This window comes from Plectropomus leopardus, chromosome 7, assembly GCF_026936395.1.
Source record: "Plectropomus leopardus strain MGB_pleo_1.0 chromosome 7, ASM2693639v1, whole genome shotgun sequence".
Lineage (NCBI taxonomy): Eukaryota > Metazoa > Chordata > Actinopteri > Perciformes > Serranidae > Plectropomus > Plectropomus leopardus.
Window position 1 is genome coordinate 7349584 of NC_142182.1, and position 21369 is coordinate 7370952.

The window sequence follows — 21369 nt, forward strand, 5'->3', positions numbered from 1 at the left end:
AAAACAGCGATACGACCATCGTTATTGGTGCTTTTTTATCACTACATAATGCCTTTTTAAAATATATACTTAAAAAAAGACTTCAGAACATGATTAGAATATTGTCGTATATTTAAATATAATTTAAGAACAGTATGTTATTTATGAAGGGGGAGGGCATGGTGCAAAAAGGGGGAGGCATGTCAAATAATGTTTCAAGCATTAGGGAGGGGCTGGTTTGTTATTTTGGCTTTAGGAGGTAGGAACATACAACTTTAAATGGCTGCATTTTGTATTTATTTTATAACTTTAAATGGCTGTATTTTGTATTTAGTTTACCACTGAGTTGATTTTGTAAAAAAAAAATGTGTCAATGTTTTTTCTTTAAATAAAATGTGGCTTGCTTATTTTTTTTATTATTTATTTTTTGTTTTTGCTATAAAAAATATTTTGGGAGAGGGCTTTTTTTTTCTTTAAAACACAGCTTGTGTTTTTATAGAGGTTTGTGAAACAAAATTCCATGACTTTTCCAAAACCTTTCAGGGTAAATTTAGTTTTCCATAACTTTTCCAGGCCTGGAAATTGCTATATGTAAATCCCATGACTTTTTTCATGTTTCAAGTGCAGTTTTTCATGACTGTACGAACCATTAAATGGGATATATGCATTTCTTAGAAAGACAGTTTACACTGCAGCGCCTTTAAAAAATTCAGTTTGGTATTTTCTCGTATTTCAGGTTTGGCTGCAATTTTCAACAGATGTCGCAAAAAAATAAATTGTGTCTCACAGCACGGCGAAGCACATTTCTACTCCTGTCAAACACAAAAACACACATATATAAATCTGTTTTACATCACACATAACTTTATTGTTATACACCATTTATCAATATGTCAGTTTTTTTTTAAATCATGTTTACATCTATTATCATGTGACACCTTTGGGTGGTTTTTCAACATTCCCCCATCGAGGAGCAGGGGCCTCCAGGAGCAAAACACATCCTGGTTGCACAGCTGGACGAGGGCCTAAAGGAGCCATCCAGGTGGAGGGGCGTAGTGAAGCCCTGCAGGGCAGGAATGTTGGCTGCACAAATAAACAGCTGACTTATGTTCTGCATGTAATGTACAGCATACACCTGCTAAAACATCACGCCAGGCTGCAGAAGGCAAGGACAGATGTACCGAGAGCGTAAAACATCATGAGGAAAATACAGCACGATGACAGCAGTCTGTGGTTTGCTCAGAAAGGCAGACAGTGATACAAGTGAGGAGAAGACACCGGAAACAAAACAGAGTTCATACGTATTTGTACCAATAAATGTCCATGACCTTTAGGCAAATTTTCAAGACTATACATTCTCTGAAAGGACCGTTGATAATGATTTTTAAAGGGGTTTAAAAGGCATGTTTTGTTTAAATAATTTTTACTGGTGATTTTTAAAGAAAGAAAATGGTGAATTCTTTCTTTTTTTTTTTTTAAATTTTGATGATTTTCAAAGAAAGCATGCCTTCCAAAACCGCACAAGTTAAAAATCACCAAAAATTACACGATTAATCCCAACCAGAAAAAGTAAAATAAAAAATTATCGTTGGGTTTTCAAATCTGAGATGGCATGAACTCTTCATGTAATATTATGCAGGTTTGTGACACAAAATTCCATGTTTTTTCCAAAACTTTCAGGGTATATTTAGTTTTCCAAATCTTTTCCAGGCTTCGAAAACCACTACTTACAAATTCCATAACTTTTTAAGGTTTTCCATAAACCTCCAAACTGTTGCTTAAACCACCTCAGTCACCTTAAATTGATTTCTGGTTTCATGACACTGACTCTAGTTTTGACAGAAAAGGCCACGTAGACAAACATTTTGTACATTTCTATTGGATTATATTGATATTCATTGCATTCAATGTTTAAAAAAAAGGCATAAAAAGTAAATTAACATGAGTAAAATGCCATGAAACATGAAGGCGATCATGGTGCACGATTCAAATACATCAATAAAATACAGCTGTACAAGATGAAGGCAGCACTCGGTCCCTTGTCTTCATGTTAGTAACATAGATTCTGTATTGCATCATTTGTGAAGAAAGAAAAGCAACCGCGCAACATTCCCAAAACGCACAAACTTCTCTCCTTAACCAGCAAGTCTGCAGCCTTCACGACGAGTTAACATCACTCTGAGCATTCAAATATTTTCAATACGTATCCAGTTAGTCCATTCAGTGTGTGGGGAGCCCTGCTGGGGAGACGGAGCACAGTGTGTGAGCGTCCCCGCAGGAGGAGGGAGCAGCTATTTCTAAAGAGGTAGAGGGCCAGTTTGGACAGTTGCATCGTTCCTCTGGGATTATACAGACAGCCGTGACCTCTCACCCCCTGCCAAAACTTTCGGATAATCTTCTAAGCAGCCAGATACACTTCCCGTTGATGTGTTTCTCTGGTTTGTAGTGCAATAACAGTTTCCTGCCCTGAAGTAAAAGATGTGAAATCAGACAACTGATCATTTTATGTTGCGTCAAAGTCGAAAGTTTCATTCGCCTTCTCTCCAACTTCTCATCTTCCCTCATCTCTAATAGTGCTGCATATTAAGATTCACCCGGCGCACCACAACTACCGAACATGAGCCAGAGTTGGCAGACTGCCAAATTTCTTTACATGATGCAACGTTGCATGAGCTCGCTCTTATTCTGAAATCCTCATCTGCACTGTGTGTGCGGCGCTGTTGGATTAGGTGAACAACGCGCTTCATTTACTTTAGCGTAGCGCTTCTGAAGCTCTGGATAAGGTACATTAAGTGTACCGTAAGTAGCTCAAAAAGGGCTGCAGTGAAAGCGGTTCTGTTCCTAAAGTAACACTGGTATTTGTAACTACGCTAAGAACTACAAAACCAGCTTTAGCACAGAGCCTTTTTCCATAGTATGTCACGTGGCTCGCAGAAAAAATGTTTCAAAAAAACAATAATCATTGCGTATTTAATATCTCAGGTTCAAACTGAGCAAATTGGCTTGATTTCTTTCAAAAACATGGGAAGAAGGCAATGGGCAACAAAGACAAGACAAAACCCCAAGTCAGCAAGAAATGAATGAAAAGTACAAAAAAATTACCTGAAAATTAGTTTAAAAAAAAGATTAAAAAAAATAAATACATAAAGGAAATTACCTGGAAAAAAATACTTGAAAATGATAAAAAAAATGGTAACACAATTTTAAATATGTAATTATGATAATTAGCAATAAATACAGTTGTTCCTTAGCTTTTTTTCCTCTTTTCCCTTGACAATTTCCCCTAATTGTTTTAAAAATAGTTTTCTAAACTACTTTCTTGCAATTTGTAGAACATTTCTCACCAAGTTGGTCATTGCCTTTTTTCTCTGTTTTTTTTTTTAAAAAAAAAATCGCATCAATTTGCTATGGGTTCAAAGGTTTCAATACTTGTGGAAGGCGGAAAGCAGCACAAGAAAAGTGATTTCACTCCAGGTAAATGAACATCATTTCCCATGAACCCGTGCTTTAGACATGTCTGCAATAACAGTAAGGAGGAGGGAATGCAGTAAAAGATTTTACAGCTATAAAATTGGAATAATGACTTTAAAAAAGAGCTTTGCTGATATTTTTGGGATATACAGACACATAATGCCACTCCAGTGAGTGATTTTAGATAACATGCCAGCATCGTGGAAGCTAAAAAGGTGTGACATTAAACACAACAGTGTCTGCCTCTCGTGTAACATATAACAGACGTGTCAGCAGTGCTCTCTAAAACAATAAAAATGACATAAAATTGCAATAAGAGGGATGCATGCATCTTGTTAAATCTCCCACGGTGGGTCGCACACATAACACGGCGCCAAAATTTGCTCGCAAATTTTCTGGTTAGCTGCAACTTTTTTAATAGCAACAAAGTTGTTTAGCTTTATAAAATTCATATAGGCTCAGAGTTCTTACAGCAGCTGCCATAGTGGATGCTGATTTAAATGAGACTACGGGAAGTAAACAACACGAACACGGTTCATTTTCTCAGAAAGACACATGAAAGAAATCCTTAACGAGAGGTGGCATTGAGTTAGAAAAGCCAGAACAACAGAAGCTCGCCAGGAAATGACTTCACCTCTCTAAAGTGAAAGCCAATATAAACATATTTTTAGACGCAACCAGACAGGCGAGCTGATACACGAGGCCGTTGTGGTCAGTTGGTCCCACTGTATCATCTGTCAATCTCAGAGTTTCCTCCTTAATATCACGCACAGCTATTTATAGTAGAATCCTTGGTGTGTTTTGACTTAATTTTAAAGTTAAAGAAATGTAGTTTAAGAGTAGCTAAGAGATTTAACATTACAGTACAATATTAGTTGTAACTCTTTAAGTCCTTTCACAACCCGAAACAGCAAAAATAAATTTCTCATCATGTTATTTGGATACATTTGTGTGTGAAAACAGCAAACAAACCAAAATCAGACGAACCAATGAGAACAGGAGTTCTCTCAAGATATAGACGTGATTCAATCAAAGTCTCACTTAAAAGTTTCATGAATTCCTCTACTATGTTCCTGAACTCATGCTGTTGATTTTAGACCTTACTCATTTAATCCAATTCAACCTGAAAGTAAACAAGGCGTGAATCATTGCAGATATCCACTTAGCCTTGACCGTTACTATGGGCAACCACCAAACACTGTACCTGAACCACAGTGTATTGGAAGAGTTGTGGAAGATACTTTTCGTGTTCAAACGCGTTTGTGACCTGTGCCAGTCAAAGTCTGCCAGTATTTAAGGCACGGCGGTTATGGTGCTTGACACTATTGTAAAAATGGAAGAGATCTGCTTCTTTCACTCAAAATATTGCTATGCACATGTGCTGCTGTAACTTGTGCTTATTAGCAACATATTCAGCTCTGAATGAAAGACTCAAGGCTCAGAAGAGTTCATTTAAAACTCTGTTGTGACACATGTAGTTTCTGAATGTCAGTTGTACTGTAGACAGTATAATCTCTTTTAACAGATGAAGAAAACATACATTCTAATCGTCTTTTTAATGTATAGATGATAAAATTAATGATAAAACCAACAGCCCACTATACACGGTTTAAAAAAAGCCCTTGATGATATTAGATATATGATGTATTTCCACTCCAGTCAGTTAAAATCTCCTGGGCTTTTAGAAGCAGCTGCAGCCTCTTTATATGGATACAAACATCACTGCTGGGGAGTGACAGCAGACTCTGCTGTCGCACCCACCAGCACACAGTGTCATTCAGTTTTTACCTCGACTCAGCTGCTCTCTGCACCAAGCTGCAGTACATCCCACGTACAGTAACTGAATGAACTGAGAAAGGTGTAATAAATACGATAAAAACTATGCATCCTCCACAGCAACCATCCCTTATTGGTTATTGGTCTGCAAAACTCAAACCAAAATGAGAAAAAAAATCCAAAGAAAAAAAAAAATCTCAAGTGCTGAGAAACAGATGCATCCCTACACCCTCCATGTAAAATGGTTTGAAATAAAAAATAAATACAATCTGTTCACTCCATGAGAGAAAAACAGTAATAAGTATGACTGAAGATCCTCAGAGGAGACTTTGTCATACTTAAAATTATGTTTTCAAATGTGATGAGAAACATTGTGTTGCGATAAGAGTAAAAAGAAGAGAGTTTGGAGAGTTTGATATGTGCACTGTGGTCACTGTGCGGTGTGTGTTACTGTGTCCAGCAGCGTCAGTGGGTGTGCTTGTCGCCTTCGGCTGACGGTGCCTCCTGGAGGAAAGGAGAGAAGGAGGAGCGCACGGTGCGACCGCAGAGTGCCTGCTGCACACGGAAGTTGTTCACCATACTCTTCTGTACTTCCTCTTCAGCTGAGGTGAAAAGAAGGCTCCGGAAGACCGCCAGCTACAGGGTGCAAATGAGACAGTCAGAAACTTATGAAGAGTGCTAACCCTTTCAAACCTGAGCAATTTGGCTTTATATTTACAAAACATGGGAAGATGGCAATAAGCAACAAAAGAAGAAATTGCCATAAAAATAGCAGGACATTTGTAAAAAGTTCAAGAAAATCATCTGAAAATTAGTTTAAAAAACATATAAGGCAAACAAGACTTATAATAGTTCTGTATCATAATTTTAAATATGCAATGATGGTAATTATAAATCTATTTTTTCTCTAGCTTTTCCCCCCCTAGGTATTGCCCTTGCTTTTTTTTTTTTTTTAAATCTAATTTCTACAAATTTGTGGACCATTTCTTATCATCAACACCCACCAGGGGCAAAAGGAGAGAGTTAAAAACTTTGTAAGAGTTAAAAAAGGAAAAAGAAAAGAAAGACAGACAATTATCTCTAAAAATATATGTAATTATGATAATTAACTATAAATATAGTTTTTCCCTCGTTTTTTTTTTTGTCTTGGCCCTGAAATGTTCTCGTCTTTCTAAAAATAATTTTCTAAATCTACTAATTTCTTGCAATTTGTGGAACATTTCTTACCAAGTTGCTCACTGCCTTTCTTTTTCCATGTTTTGCTCAAAGTCAGATCTTTATATTACATGCGAAAGGCATCTGAAAGCAGCACAAGTGATGCTGCTCCAGGTTTCAAGGGTTAAACAGGTTGATACAACACATACTCAGGCTGATTCCCTTCGTCGTCTGTGTAATACTAGCAGAGGGTAGGAGCCTTGAGGCACAAAATGATGCCGTGCAGGTTTGTTCAGCTCAGTGTAACTTTCATCACTGTTCAAAGAGTCGACACACGCCAACATGATTAGGAAAGTGAAATGTGGTCACAGAAAAGGATTTCTGTTTAGCCTCTGGAACCACTTTTAATATCACCGTTAAAGCATAGCTGCTACTTCAGGCTGAGTTTCACCTTGAAGGAGACAGGAGCCCTCTAGTGGTTGCTTCAGCTCTGCTTAAAGCTGCAGTAACTGATTTTTTGACCACTCGGAGGCAGCAGAACATCTGAAATAGCCCTCATTGTTGTTATGGGATGTGTGAGCTAACAGTTGTTTTCTAGACACTCAGCAGAGAGAAATATTAGCATTCATGTCTCTGGCCACCTGTTTAATGCAAGTCCGAAATTTAATTTGTTTTCAGTTCTGTTTTCTCCTGGAAATTGAATCGCTACAAGTTCCACTATATCCACCAGAGCTAGTTGCAACCTTTGTCTGTATACCGTTGGGTGGCAGGAGGTGTATCAGAGTTTTTAAGATGAAAACTTAAGATAAAATCTCCATACTTCCTGTGTTTTAAAACAAGAATGATTAAAGATTGTAAGCCAGAAAACCAAACCAACAAGCTGGAAGAGAGTAAAAACTCTACATAACTGCAGACTTGGATTATATTTTTCTGTGGGTCACTGTAAGCAATACTTTTTACTTTACACATAGTCATTTAATCCACTGTTAATATCATAAATGTGGATTACAGCAGCTTTAAGATGAACTAAACCAGTGATATTAAAGGGACAGTTCACCTTCAAATCAAAAATACACATTTTTCCTCTTACCTGTAGTGTAATCTGGATTGTTTTAGTGTGAGTTGTCCAGTGTTGGAGATATTGGCCGAAGAGATGTCTGCCTTTTCGCCAATATAATCAAACTACATGGCGCTCAGATTGTGGTGCTAAAAGAGCCGAAAAATTCATTTGAAAAACTACACAGCAATGTCTCCTACCAGAAATCATGACCCGTTTACTCAACTCAACCTTGTTTTGAGCAGTTTCATGTTCTAAACTATTTTCTTTCTGCAAAACTACACCCACCAACCCAAATACTGCGCAGAGGGACGCATGCATCTAACCGTGGACTGGATCCTCATGCTCGTGACTGTATGAGATGTAAACATTAATGGCATCCTCCTCAAATGAAAACTGTTCACAACAAGATCGAGTAACTGTGTCATGATTTTTGTAAGGAGACATTGCTGTTGAGTTTTTCAAATGTATTTTTTGGTGCTTTGAGCACCACAAGCCATCTAAGTCCATTATATTATATATTGAAAGATCTCTACGGCCGACATCTTCAACACTCTGCAAGTCACACCAAAAAATCTAGATTAATTAATAGCGCTACAGGTAAGAGGAAAAATATGTTTTGATGTATTTCAGGGTGAACTGTGCCTTCAAGGATGTAGCTCAATATAAAAATATAATAAACAATAACATCAAGTTAAAAATTTTCACAAAAATCAGTGTGAAGAAACACAAACACACCTGGTCATGGCTGACTTCTATGTGTTGCTTCATAACGATCCAGGAGACGGACTCCGTCAGAGGGGGCGTTGTCAGAGAGCCGTGGTAGGTCCAGTAGTCATCAGTGTTGGTGGGTAACAGACAGGCAGGGTCGAACCTGGTAAACTCCACTACGCTGCCCTACAGAGAGACAGATGAGTACACACAGAGTTATTTAAGCTGTATGTTGAATTAACTTAATGTTGCAGGAAAGAGACATCGCTGTTCACACACAGGTTCGAATAATTTAATTATTCTATAATACAATAAATAAGATATTTAAAATACCATTATAATTATAACAAAAAATGTGCTAAAATACCAATCTGTATCCTTACAGCGCAGACTAATATAATGACAGAGGACTGAAGCTATCATGTAAATATTACAACCTTCATTATCTAATCATTATTCATTATAAAATAAGTCACATTAGTACTGCACTATGAGTGTTATACAACTGTTGCATTTCCTCTTACTGGGCTAACACCTGCCTTATCAGACATTATTAGCGATAAGAAGTGTGACAGCAGTGATGTAAAAGAAAGGCAACCTTTGACCTCCAGTCAGTCACCTCAAACACGTATAAAGGCCAACATAGATATGTATAAACCTATTATCAGGAAAATATATCTCAATAAAGACCATCGTTATGTAACATCTGTTAGTAAATACAAGGATGCTGATTGTTTTAGCATTAAGATGTGTGAATTCTAAAGTGGCAAATTTCTAAGTAATAAATAACATAAAATAATGTATAAAATATTTCTTTACCCCCTAGTGTTTCCAGGGCTGACACTGTGCAGTTGTTTAGCATGCAAAAATGACTTATAAAGTAGGGATGTACAAATATCAGCACATCATCTGTATTGGCAAATTAAATATCACCCCAAAAAGACACAAAACTACAAGAAAAAACTTAAATTATGGGACATCAATTAGTTGAAATATGACCCATTTGCCCTGCTAATGTCGAATGCCTTAGAGAGAGCATCATCTAAGACTGCTGAAGAGGGAAAGAAGCGGATTTGTTTAAAATTTGTTATATAAAGAATAAATATTTTTTTACATGTAACCTTGGGTAAAGTAGTTTAACTGTTTACCTAATAAATGTGTACATTTTGAAAAGCACTGTGTTTTATGTATGCATCTGCCACCAGTGGGCTATCACAATAAGAGTAGGGGGAGTGACTTTACATTCTCTGCAATTACATGGAAAAACATAAGTGCATATCTAGAAAAAAAACAGGAAGAAACCAAGGCACTCGTCTAGGAAAAAAAGGACAATTTATTACACCGTGATAAAAGCATTTTATTTTATTTTTTCTTAAAGACTAACGTCTTGGGTTTCTCTTTGTTTTTCTATAATTGTTCATGAACTTTACCAAAGAGCTTTTGTACAATTACTAGTTTCAAGTAGCTCTCCTGTGTTTTGGCTTTTTATCACACGTGCATATATTGTTATCAGCAGCTGGTCAAAATGAGTCAGAAAATATCGGCAAATTAGCCAATATTGTGCATTCTTAATCCTAACAATAGCTTTTAATAGGTTTTAAAAAGTGTCACCAGTACTCACATATTCTGACTCCTGTGAAAGAGACCTGTCTGTCCTGCAGCGTCTCTACTGAACCACTAGACGGCATCGGTATTTACTTTCAAGTGAAATGTGGTTACCTTTCATTACCAGATTTTAAATCGATTTTTTTCATGGTCACAAATAGGGTCACTATCTGATCAGCACGTCATCCTAAAAAGATGAGGTGTGTATGTGTGTGAGTGGACTGACCTTGTGTCTGATAGCAGGCAGAGCGTCGACCAGTTTCTGCAGCCCCTCGTGTCTCTTTCCCACCTACACAGGGATTAGACGTTAATCTGGGTTGTACTCACTGTTTGAACTGCATATACAACACACACCACATCATGTGTACAGCACTGCATCACATAAACAGGTCAAGCTGCAGAACGTGTACAGTGTCAACAACGTAAACTGTATCTGTGTACTTAAATCAATGTTTACTCTGTAATTACTGCAGGGATATTAAAGTGTGTGTGTGTGTGTGTGTGTGTGTGTGTGTGTGTGTGTGTGGTGTACCTTAAGAAAGACCCCAATGACAGCTAGTCCGTTGTCCTCCATCACTGCCTCCTCGAACAAACTGTACTTGTCAGAGTTCCAGTGGACCAAGTGGAGCTGAGAAAACACACAGCATACAAACATCATGAGTCTGTCTGTGTGTGCGACCATACACCATGACCTTGACCTTTTAAACACCTCTGCCCTGATCACAGGTCCACTCATTCGGTCCTTGCCTTATTTTTTTTCCTTCAAAATAAGAGTTTATTCTTTGACTGTTTGATTTGGAATGAGTTTTGTCTTTTTAACATGACATACCATTTACTGTAAACTAAGAAAACCTAGAATTACCGCAAACCCGTCAAGATCCTTACAATGAGCAGTTTCAAGGTGGACACCCAAGATTGGTGTCTCCAGTTCAGTATCTAAACCAAATGTCTCCCCGTCTCTTCCTGATTCATGGTGTTGAGAAATGGTGTGTCTTTGCAGAACATAATGATGTCAGAGTGAAGGTGACCTTTTTGATATATATATATATATATATATATATATATATACACACTCATCACTGTGGAATTTTGTCATAATTAGCTCATGAATTCTTGAGTTATGGCCAAAAACATGTTTTTTGAGGTCAGAGTGATCTTGACCTTTAACTTTTGACCACCAAATACAACTCAGTTCATTCCAGAGCCAAAGTGGATGATTGTACCAGTTTTGAAGAAATTCCCTCAAGAGCTTTTTGAGATATTGTATTCACAGGAATAAGACGGACATAAGGTCACAATAACTTTGACTTTGACCTCCAAATTGTAATCAAGTTGTCCTTGACTCAAAGTGTAAAATAAAAGGGGGGGTTCTTGAGGTATCACGTTGGTGAGAATGAGACACACAAAGTCACTGTGACCTTTAACCCTTTGAAACCTGAGCAAAATGGGAAGAGAACCATGAGCAACTTGAAAAAAAAAATGACCGTAAAAATTAGCAATAAATTAGTGAAAAGGTACAAGAAAATAAGGTGAAAGTAAAAAAAAAAATAAAATTAAATAGAATAAAGGTATGTAAAAAAAAAGACCTCAAGAAAGATATATATAAATACATAATTAAATACAGAGAGAATTATAAATATAGTTTTCTGGACATTTTGCCCTATTCTTTTTATCATATTTAACAATCCCCACAGCTAATTTCTACATCATTTAAATAAAGGTGCAACGTGGTGCATGTGTAAATGAGGATCAGGCATTTTTCTGCATGTAGAAAACTACCAGTGACAGTAAACTGTGGCAGAAATAATGTGAAAATATAGATTTAAATTAATTTTCTATGATCAGGTATGAAATATACATGAAGATTAAAACATTTAGAGTCAAGCACAGCTCTAATCATCTGCACATTGTCACTGACAGCAAAGACACGTGTGCAAAAAGCATCCATTCACAAGACAGCACAAAGATGTCAGTCATCACTGTAATTTGATCCTCTGCATACACACACAGACATAAAAAACCTGCTGAGTGATGACAGCATGGACACGGACACATTCCCAACACCACCAACAAGGGCTTGGCTGAGGACACACATGCACAGTCAGTGGAACCTGTTGTTACGTAAGTGTGCTGTTAATGGAACAACATGAAAATAGATGTTCTGTGGTGGAACGTGAGCTTGGACACCAGTTTCAAATACCACCTGCGGAGAGACAAATACACTGTCTTTGTTTGATGTAAATTTACTGATATAAAAAAATGGCGAAATACCGCTGGATCAAAGACCCTGGCAGCGTTTCTGATACCAGTCAGCTAGTACAGAAATAGCATGATAAATCTCAATAACAATACTCTCAGTATTTTTCCAGGCATAATTTCAAGGACACTTCAAGGAATGGAAAATAAATGGGACTGCAAAGTAAGTCAACATTTACAGTGTTTAAACAGTGCAGAGTTTCATTTGCTTTCTTCCAGATCTCCTTTCTTCTTTTAACCCTTAAGAGACTCTCTCTCTTACATAGTTTGTTGAAACCTACATAACTTGAGTCTTTCCATTCAATGACCTGGTCACATGGTCACACACACACGCACACACACACACACACACACACCTGCCATACATGTGACTGCAGGGCCTCTTTGCTAAACACGCTTCATTAATCCAGCAGAGCAAGCAGGTCTTTTCAGAGCAACAACTGAGGGTGTGTACAACAAAGCTAAAGATGCAGCGATACTGCTGTTAATGAGGCGCTTGTGCAGCATCATCAGTCCAGCCCTGTACTATTTAATTGCTCCAAAAATGAATAAATCTATTGCTTAGTATAATATCATTCCTACAAAGCACAGAATATGACCGTGGCTACAATATCCTGAATTTGATGCAGATCATGTAAACAGTGTATTTTATTTAGATATTCTGAATTCGAAGAAATCCCAATACAGATATCTCTGTTAATATTCCATCCATCAATATATATGTACAAGCCTTATTTTGATGCTTTTTTTAAAACCCTTATGTACCCTTAAAAACTGGGTTTTTTTTACTTTCCAGAATAATTACAAATTGTGATGTAAAAAATATTAGTGGTTGTTAGTTTATTGGTAAAGCTATTAGAAACAATACTTTACAACTATTATCACTGAAAATTCCTTGACTAGAGCTGCAAAAATAGTTAAAATTGTAATTTGATCAAGGTCATATTGTTTTGAGGGCTTTATTGCATTAGCAGAATGACAGGTTATTAGATCCAGGTATTTCTGTTTCTATATTTGTTTATATCTGTCTACACAATGCAGTGATCCCTCAAATACGGTTATCAGACACTTGTGACAGAGATATGTAATGGAGGTAATGGAACAGAGATTGTCATTGGATTTTCAAAAATCTGATGGTCCTTCAACACATCATGTGTTATTATACAGGTCTTTAAAACAAAAATTCTCAAGATTTTTCCAAAACTTTTAGGGTATATTAGGTTTTCCAAAACTTCTCCAGGCCCTGGAAGGTATCTGCACATTCCATGACTTTTCCAGGTTTTTCATGACCATAAGAACCCTGCTCATAAATGTTCTCGACCATATTGCAGAAAAATGCAGCATCCCAGCAAGATTTAAGTTTCACGCTGACCACCTGCTGTGTGCTAATGTATGAAAGTTACAGCACAGTACCTCTGCAGGGAACAGTTTCCTGTCCACAGTGTGCTCTGACCCCCAGGCGTTGCTCTCCCCCCAGTGGAAGTGGAACTGGCACAATCTGTATTTGTCTTGCAGGGGGCCTCCTTTCAGCGCTGTGCCACAAAATAAAGGGACGCATAGGTCAATGCATCATAGTTTGACTTCACAGATTTTGCAGTCATTATAAAAGAATAAAACACGTGTCCTCCAAAGGAATCAGATCATATTTAAAACAGGGTTCCTAAAGCGTTAGGCAAGTTAGATTTAAGACTTTTTAAGACTTTTTTAATGCTTCCTTGCAAAAATATAAGACCAATTTTACAATGACTAAAACTTATTTTAAAAAAAAAGAAGCACGAACCAACATCATTTATTCAGAGTTAAGGACAATTTAGACCCAAATGTGTATTGTAACATATAACATGACTTGGCGATTGTGTTTTTGTAATTGTGATTTTACAATGCAACGTCAGAAAAAAAATGTTGGAAAAAATACTGCTTCCAAGCATCTTAGCATTTTTATGACTGTTGACAGATGTATTTAAGGCATTTTGATACCAATCAAGGCTTTATTTTTACATTACTGAATTCAATGCCTTTTAAGTATTTTTAAGGATTGGCAGGAACCCTGTGTAACTGTCTTGTCTTTTTTTTGTTTCCTCTTTCAAAAAGGAGGAAATGATGACAGGACATCTGCTGAGGAACTCATTGTTCAGACAGTAACACTGACCTAGAAACCTCTGAGAAATATTATATAGCAAAGACAACAATAACCAACGCAGCATGACTTTATTGCGCCTGTAAACTGTTGATCACCGCCAGTAATACTACAATCAGATAAGGAGGGTAACATGCAGCTGTAATCATAAACATCCATTTGAAGAATGAATCTGTACTTATAGTACCTGCATTGTTTCTTTGTTTATTTTACTGGTAATAAAATACTCTTCTCAAGGTTTCGCTGTTACAAACCTGTTATTGTTCTCAGCACCAGACTGAGCTCATGATACACAGACTGAGGACATGTGACACCTATAAAGCAGCTAATTTTGCAGCTTTAAAACATTTTTATTTTGACCAAAATTAAGTTTATATTTAGTTTTGGTGGTTTGGAAAGTTATACGGTGATTTTGGTATAGCCCCGTAATTATACCAAAATTATAAACACTTTGAAGACAACAGTTGTTGAGGTCAGGACAGACACGCGAGTCACATGACAGTCACCACATCCACGTGACGGCTGTGGTTTTTATCAGCAGCGTTAGGTGTAGCATTGATTACAGGATTTCACAACCGACAGAGGGCTATTTAAGGGGGGTGAACAGGGAGATAATCCTCATATAGATCAAAACATGCATTCCCCTTCCTGAGATCTACTTGTTCCCAATCTAGTGGTCAATACTGAGGAACAAATCATTATGTTACATCCTAGATTTCTTTTTTTTTTTGCAAGACTGAGAGGCTTCAAATATATCTTCAGATTTTTTTAAGACAATAAAGAAATAGAAAACACAGAAGAGTACTTACTGGACTTGTCTGCTGTGTCATCGTACTCAACCAAAAAGGAGTAGCCGTTGTTCCAGATCTGTTGGCAGGTCTGCGGGTCGTAATCAGTGACCAGAGGCTTCAGCTCCGTATCGAAGACGCTCTTTCTCACAACGATGTCAATTGGAGACTGACGATCGCCTCCTGGTACCGCGAGGGGTCCCTGCCACATGGGATGCACTGGAGGAGAGGAAGAGGAGAAGAAGACAGAGAGGAAGTTCAGAAAAAGAGAAATTTAAACTGATCCACAGACAGAAACTTACAGGGTCTGCTGTCCATGAAAAAGACTGGAAACCAAAAATGCTGACACCCACTTTTCATGTTGTGCTCTGCTGCTTCCCGCATCCTAACGCAGTCCATTTTAAGAGAGAAAACTCCTTACTATATTAATAAAAAAACTACACGTGTCAGGATAGACACACGCAACCCTTCCTCTTCCTTGAGCCGTTAAAAAGAACTGAATGAAAGAAGGAGCAAGTGAGCAATAGTACTTCCTTCTAGTCCTCTTACTGTTTTTTTCCTAAAAGGAAATCACAAAATAAGAGAGAAGTGGGCTGGCTGTACAGAAAGTGACACACGGAATGTCCTGGCACGCCCCCAGCTCCCCTCCACAGCGGGGGAATCAGACCAGGACCTCTGGCCGGTCAAACCGCCAGCTCAGGCCAACGTCTGTCAAGGGACCTGACTTCTAATTACTCGCTCACTTTCCCTGCCTCCCTCTGCCTTATTTTCCTTTAGCCTTGAAATCCACCCAAACGACAGAAACTCCACTTGTACAATGTTCTACTTATTAAATCAAAAAAGCTCCGTTTAAAAGTTTTCCTCCCTCTCCTGACCAAAAGAAGAAATCTTTCAAGTGTTATCAAAGGGCGCAAAAGCAGTCTATTGTTTTCCTCTCCATTCATCCAGCTTAGGGCTTGAGGTTTCCACTGAGAGCCAAGCGAACAGGTCTGACTGGGAGATGACCCTCATCTTCATCAGATTTCAGCTGCTCCTCCTGGGGGAGTTGGCCGCCTGACTCTTGTTATGGCACAGACACAAAATAACTGCATGCGAAGCCATTTATGTTCATTTTGTCAGCTGTGAAGTTGTTCTGATTCGTGTCAGTGTCACCGTGTCACTCTGCAGTGCTCCTGGAAATGTCACGAAGAGCTCTAAAAACGCCTGCTGAATCTTCTGAATCAACTGCCACATGAACCTGAAAGTACATTTGATTCATGCAAACGCATCTGTCCTCAGGGGTCTTGCACATATTTACAATTGGATTCAGTGTGTTCATTTCTTGGATCTAGAAAGATGACTGGATATCATTCATTTCTATAGAAGTTGCTCAGCGGTGCACTGCTCCTGCACTGTGTGACCCACTGAGCAGCCGTACTGCAGACTTCCGCCAGCAGAGCCGACGACTTCAGGTTTAGTGCTTCGTTGACTGAAATGGGGATAAAATTATTCAATTCTGTGGCTAATTTAGACTTTCAAATTGATACTTGAGCGAACGTTTAAAATCCTGATAGTGAAACAAGTCATTTAGCAGGGGTTGCAACTACGGTTGCAGAAATATATCAGTTTCAAGGTTTACCTTGATATAGAAGTAGACAGTTGTTGTACTGTGTATATTTGCTATCTGTGATATTAATGCAACTGGACTAATAATCTCAACTTTTTTTGCTATTTTTTAAAAGGGAGACTTCACATATGCTTCCATTGAATAATGAGTTTCAAGTTTCAATTCAAGTAATAAAATGTTTGTTCAACCAAAAATGTTTTTGATGTGATGAATACTTAAAATAAATGCCTTCTGAGGAGAAACACATTTTATTGTGAAGCATTAAAATGTTGGTTTGCAATGGCAGCGCATTAACACAGCCTTAACAGGACTGTGGGAAAGCAAAGGTAAAACGGCTAATATGTTAAAGCATGAACACAAATACTTGTTTAAATTCAGTCAGACAATAAGAAAGAGCAAAACATATGGAAACTTCTTTCAAAGAGCTTTTTGTTTAATTGCAAACACAGACACAAATGTGTTGAGCCAGTCAGTTTGACTAAAGGTACGGCTTTGGTTTGAAGGAGGAGTCATATTCAGTTCTTGACAATATTTTCCAAAGCTTGGGTTTTGGATTTGTAAATGTGTTTTTCCTAAACTCCAGGCAGTCACTGGTTTCCATTTTTTTCTGTACAGTGTAAAAATCAACTTGCAGACAGCAAGTGCCAGTGGATACTTATTTAAAAACTCTCCCATTAAATAAATTAGACAGCAATGAAAGCAGTCAAGATGTCCACTGTGAGACTGCAAGTCTTGGGACGTTCATTTCCGTAGCAATAAAAATATAAGTGGAAGTTAGCTTTTCTGGGATTTTTGCTCCCTGAATAAAGGTTTTCTGACTGTACTTGTGTGCTATCTCTAAAAAGATCAACTCAGAGTTTTCAGGTTGTAGATTAAGGTTGAGTATAAGGTATTGGGTTTGCTAAATGCACTGAAGGAGGCAAGATTTGTCACCAATCTGAGATGAGGTTGCACCTGAGAGGCTAAACTTCAAGATCTGAGCTCTCATGCGTTTAAATGATGGCTGCATGTTTCCTTACTTCAGGGAAGTACAGACTCTATCACTTTCTTGCAAGTGATGTTTGATATTTTTACCTGAGAAATGTAAAGATACATTTACAAAGTAATATAGCATGAGGACAGATGAAAGGGCAGGGCAATGGACTGACAAAAAACCTCTCATTTCTAGTAAACCACTTCAAAGCCAAACCAAAAGCCTTTTAATAAAGCTTTGGACAGACAGTGCCCAGTACAACAAGCTTGTTAAAGTTAAATATGAACTCTATTTATCATGGGTGAACATAAAAGCTCAGCCGCACTGCCCTATTTACCACTTTCAACTGTTTTTTTCTTCTTTTTTTGGATGTCGTCTCTGAGGTTGAACTTGGCATGAGATGGTGAACAAGACAAGGTTCGAGTTATTGGGTGCGGTGAGGAAGTTGTTGGTACTCGTCAGACGAGCTTGGATGTCACGAATATTCAATGGACACATCAAAAGCAAAGATGATGACTCATACCAGAGGTCTGACATGTAAAGCAGTGATATTCAACTTAAGGCTCGCGGGCCAAATCTGGGCCCTAATAGGGTGCTGGGTTGCCCCCAACCAATTTTTAATTCATGATAAAAAATAAAGTGATTCACACTGAGAATTTTTTTTGTACTTTAAGTGTAAATAAGGTGCTTGAGAGCATAAAACAAATAGAGCTAGAACTAGATAGTAGATCATATAGACCCCAAAAGAGTCCAAAGCCTCTAATGTCCTAAATCCTGGAAATGTCCTGTGATCTTAGAAATGTCCTAAAATTATGAAACATCTTAAAATCCTAGAAACTTTTCCAAAATCTCAGAAATGTTAGAAAATCCTTTAAATATTCTTAAATCCCAGAAACATCCTAAGATGCTAGAAATGTCAGACATTCCTAACGTACTAAAATCCAAGAAATCTGCTTCAATCATAGAAACATCCCAAAATGTCCTGAAATCCTAGAAATGTGCTTAAAAATCCAAGAAACATCACAAATCCCAGAAATGTCCTGAAATCCTAGAAACGTCTTAAAATCAGAGAACTTTCCTAAAATATTAGAAACATACTCAAATCCCAGAAACGTCTGAAAATCCTAGAAATGTCCAAAAATCAAAGAAATGTCCTAATATCCTAGAAACGTCTTAAAATGTGAGAAATGTCCTAAAATTCTAGAAACATCTATGGGGCTGCTGTAACTGGCTCCTGGTCTCCTGTCATTTTGCAAATGTGGCCCTCAAGCAAAGAAAAATGGGTTTCTCTGTTTAATAAATCCATTTATTCATACAGGATTGCCACTGACTTTGAATTTTTCCTTTAATATAATCTATATATCAAATCAAATGTCAAGCTTCAATAAGGATTTCGTGGAGATGTGATGAAGGCATGACATAATTAAAGTGTGTTAAATTTTTTGACGAAAACAGACTCTGAAAGTGCATTTGATAACATCATTCCTAACACTATACATGTGAGTTGACATAAAGGCCCCTGCATGTAGGTCAAAGGGCCTCAGTCGCCCCCTCTAGCAGAGATATCGATACCTGATTGAAAAACCTGGAGCTGGATTTCTGTTTCAAACACAGCTGGATCAACAGAGTCTGTTAGACCCAAATCCAGTAAAGAGGACACTCCAGTCCAGGCTTTCCAAAACTCTCCATGCACGTTTTCAGATGACAACAAAAGTGACCATTAATTGAGGCTGTGTGACCAACAATGTTAGGCCTAAAAGCCCCCCAAAAAGCCCAAAAACCAAATCACTGACATTTTTACACACACATGCCACCGGAAATATCTGACATTAGCATGTTTCCGTGTGATACTGAGCTGCTGTGTCACGCTGGAGGGGAAAAAAACAACAAAACAAATGTGAAAAAACTCACTCTGCGACAGGACATATTTGCTGGAGCACGCCGTGAGGTTGCATCTCCTGACCGGTGTTATCCGGTGAGTCCTGGCGTGTTTGACGAGCTGACGGTGGAGCTGAGAAGCCAGAGGTCTTATTACGGATGACAAAGTCACCATATTGATCAAGCTAACGTTAACGAGCTTCAAAACGAGCGGCTGCACGAGGCGCTACAAACCCCCTTTACCGGCTGTCCTCGCGGTGGTTCACGCGAAGTTAACGGTTGGCTAAAGTGTTTTTAAGTCCGCGGAAGTTAGCTCTTAAAACAACACCGTCGGCTGGTCTCCGTCTCTGCCTCCTAATGTTACCGTTTGCGTTGAGGCGGGGTGAGGTCCGATTCACACACATTCAAAATGTGACCGCAAAAACAACAACAACCGTTTCTCCTGAAGCTGTGGCGCCACTTTAACCGGGTTAAAACGTGTCCTTGTCGGTCCAGACTCTCGATAAAAGATAAGATAAACGGCCGCTTTTGCTTAACTGTTTACTCGGCAGGACAGACCGGGGAGAGGGGGGCTGCTGGGACCGTCCTGACCAATCAGAGGCCTCCGCTGAGGGGCGTCACCGATGATGATCATAATGATGATGAGGATGAAGATAATTTAAAAAAATAACGTTTTTTAAATTATTTATTGATTTTTGTACCCCTGGCATATGTTCTGTATTATTATAAATTGTTTATGCTGTTGAATTTTGTAAACCTGACATATTGAATTCAGTGTATATTGTTTATTGGGAGTATTCACTTCCTTTAGTTTAATAAAAGTACCAGTGGTGGAATTTAGCTTATTACACTTACTCAAGTAATGTATTTAAGTAAAAATTTAAGGTATTTGAAATTTACCTGAGTCTACTCTTTTTATCCTGTCTTGACAGACATAGACAATTTGGGGGGCTATTTTTATTTATTTTTTTTATTTTTTAGATCTCTGAATTGGTTACTTTGGCAACTATTTTGATGAACATTTTTGTCATTTCTTTTTTTTAATAGTTTTGAATTAAATGTGTGGTTTTAATTTTTTTTCTTTTTATTTACTGGAAGAGTTTCACATTTTTGTGGGTTTTGTTTTTATTTGATTTAATTATCTTTTAAAATTTTGATTTTATTTATTTTACTTTTATTTTTTTATTTTATTTTTTATTTAGGTAAAGGAACTGAAATGTAGTAGTACAACACTGTGAAAATACTCTGTTAAGAGTAGAAGTCCTGCATTGAATAATAATGATAATCAGGAAAGTGTACTTTATGTATGGACAGTAAAATAACTCAATTCAGAAAACCTATGACAAAAAAATCAAGACTATTCAAAAAGGAAAAAACAAATACAAAAAAACCCTCAACTTATTCAAAAGAAGGAAAATAAAGTAAAATAAAATAAAATAAATGTTTATCACAATAGTTGCCAAAGTGACCAACTCATAAAGATCTAAAAATAAAAACACTCCCAAACACAACTGCTGGGTAGTTTAATACATAACTGGTCATTTAAAGTCAAGTGTGTGTGTGTGTGTGTGTGTGTGTGTGTGTGTGTGTGTGTGTGTGTGTGTGTGTTGCATCATGGTAACTCTTCTCAACAGTGTCACACTCTGTGCAGCGCTGACCACATGACTGGAGGACTTTAATCCCTGAACCAAACAAACATAAAATTTGGGACACCAAGAAAACAAATTCATATGCTGATGATGGCTAACACAGATAAAAACAAGCTGGTTTCTGTGATTTTAGTGTTTACTTTAGATCATTTTCTGAACCTTCAGACAGTCGTGACAAACAGGCCCTGAAAATGACATAAATTTCCAAAACTTTATAAACTGGCCATATGGATTATTTTCCAAGGTTTCCACAAATTTTCATGAACAAAATTTCTAAACTTTTCCATGTCGTTTCAAGGACCTATAATATTTTTTTTCTTGCCCCTCA

The 21369-nt window shown here is 37.6% G+C and overlaps 1 protein-coding gene across 2 annotated transcripts; it reads right to left on the bottom strand.

The window, feature by feature from the left end:
• Nucleotides 1-821: 821 nt before the first annotated feature.
• On the bottom strand, nt 822-19967 carry ca5a (carbonic anhydrase 5a). Of its 2 annotated transcripts, none has more exons than XM_042496182.2 (7): nt 19426-19967; nt 14957-15154; nt 13424-13542; nt 10287-10382; nt 9981-10043; nt 8177-8335; nt 822-5862 (listed from the first exon to the last, which is right to left on the bottom strand). In XM_042496182.2, exons 1-7 carry the CDS (start codon nt 19565-19567, stop codon nt 5692-5694), a joined length of 948 nt encoding a protein of 315 aa, XP_042352116.1. In that variant the 5' UTR covers nt 19568-19967; the 3' UTR covers nt 822-5691. The 2 variants fall into 2 exon arrangements, with proteins under 2 accessions (XP_042352116.1, XP_042352117.1); XM_042496183.2 differs by lacking the exon at nt 19426-19967 and adding an exon at nt 15289-15714.
• Nucleotides 19968-21369: the final 1402 nt, after the last annotated feature.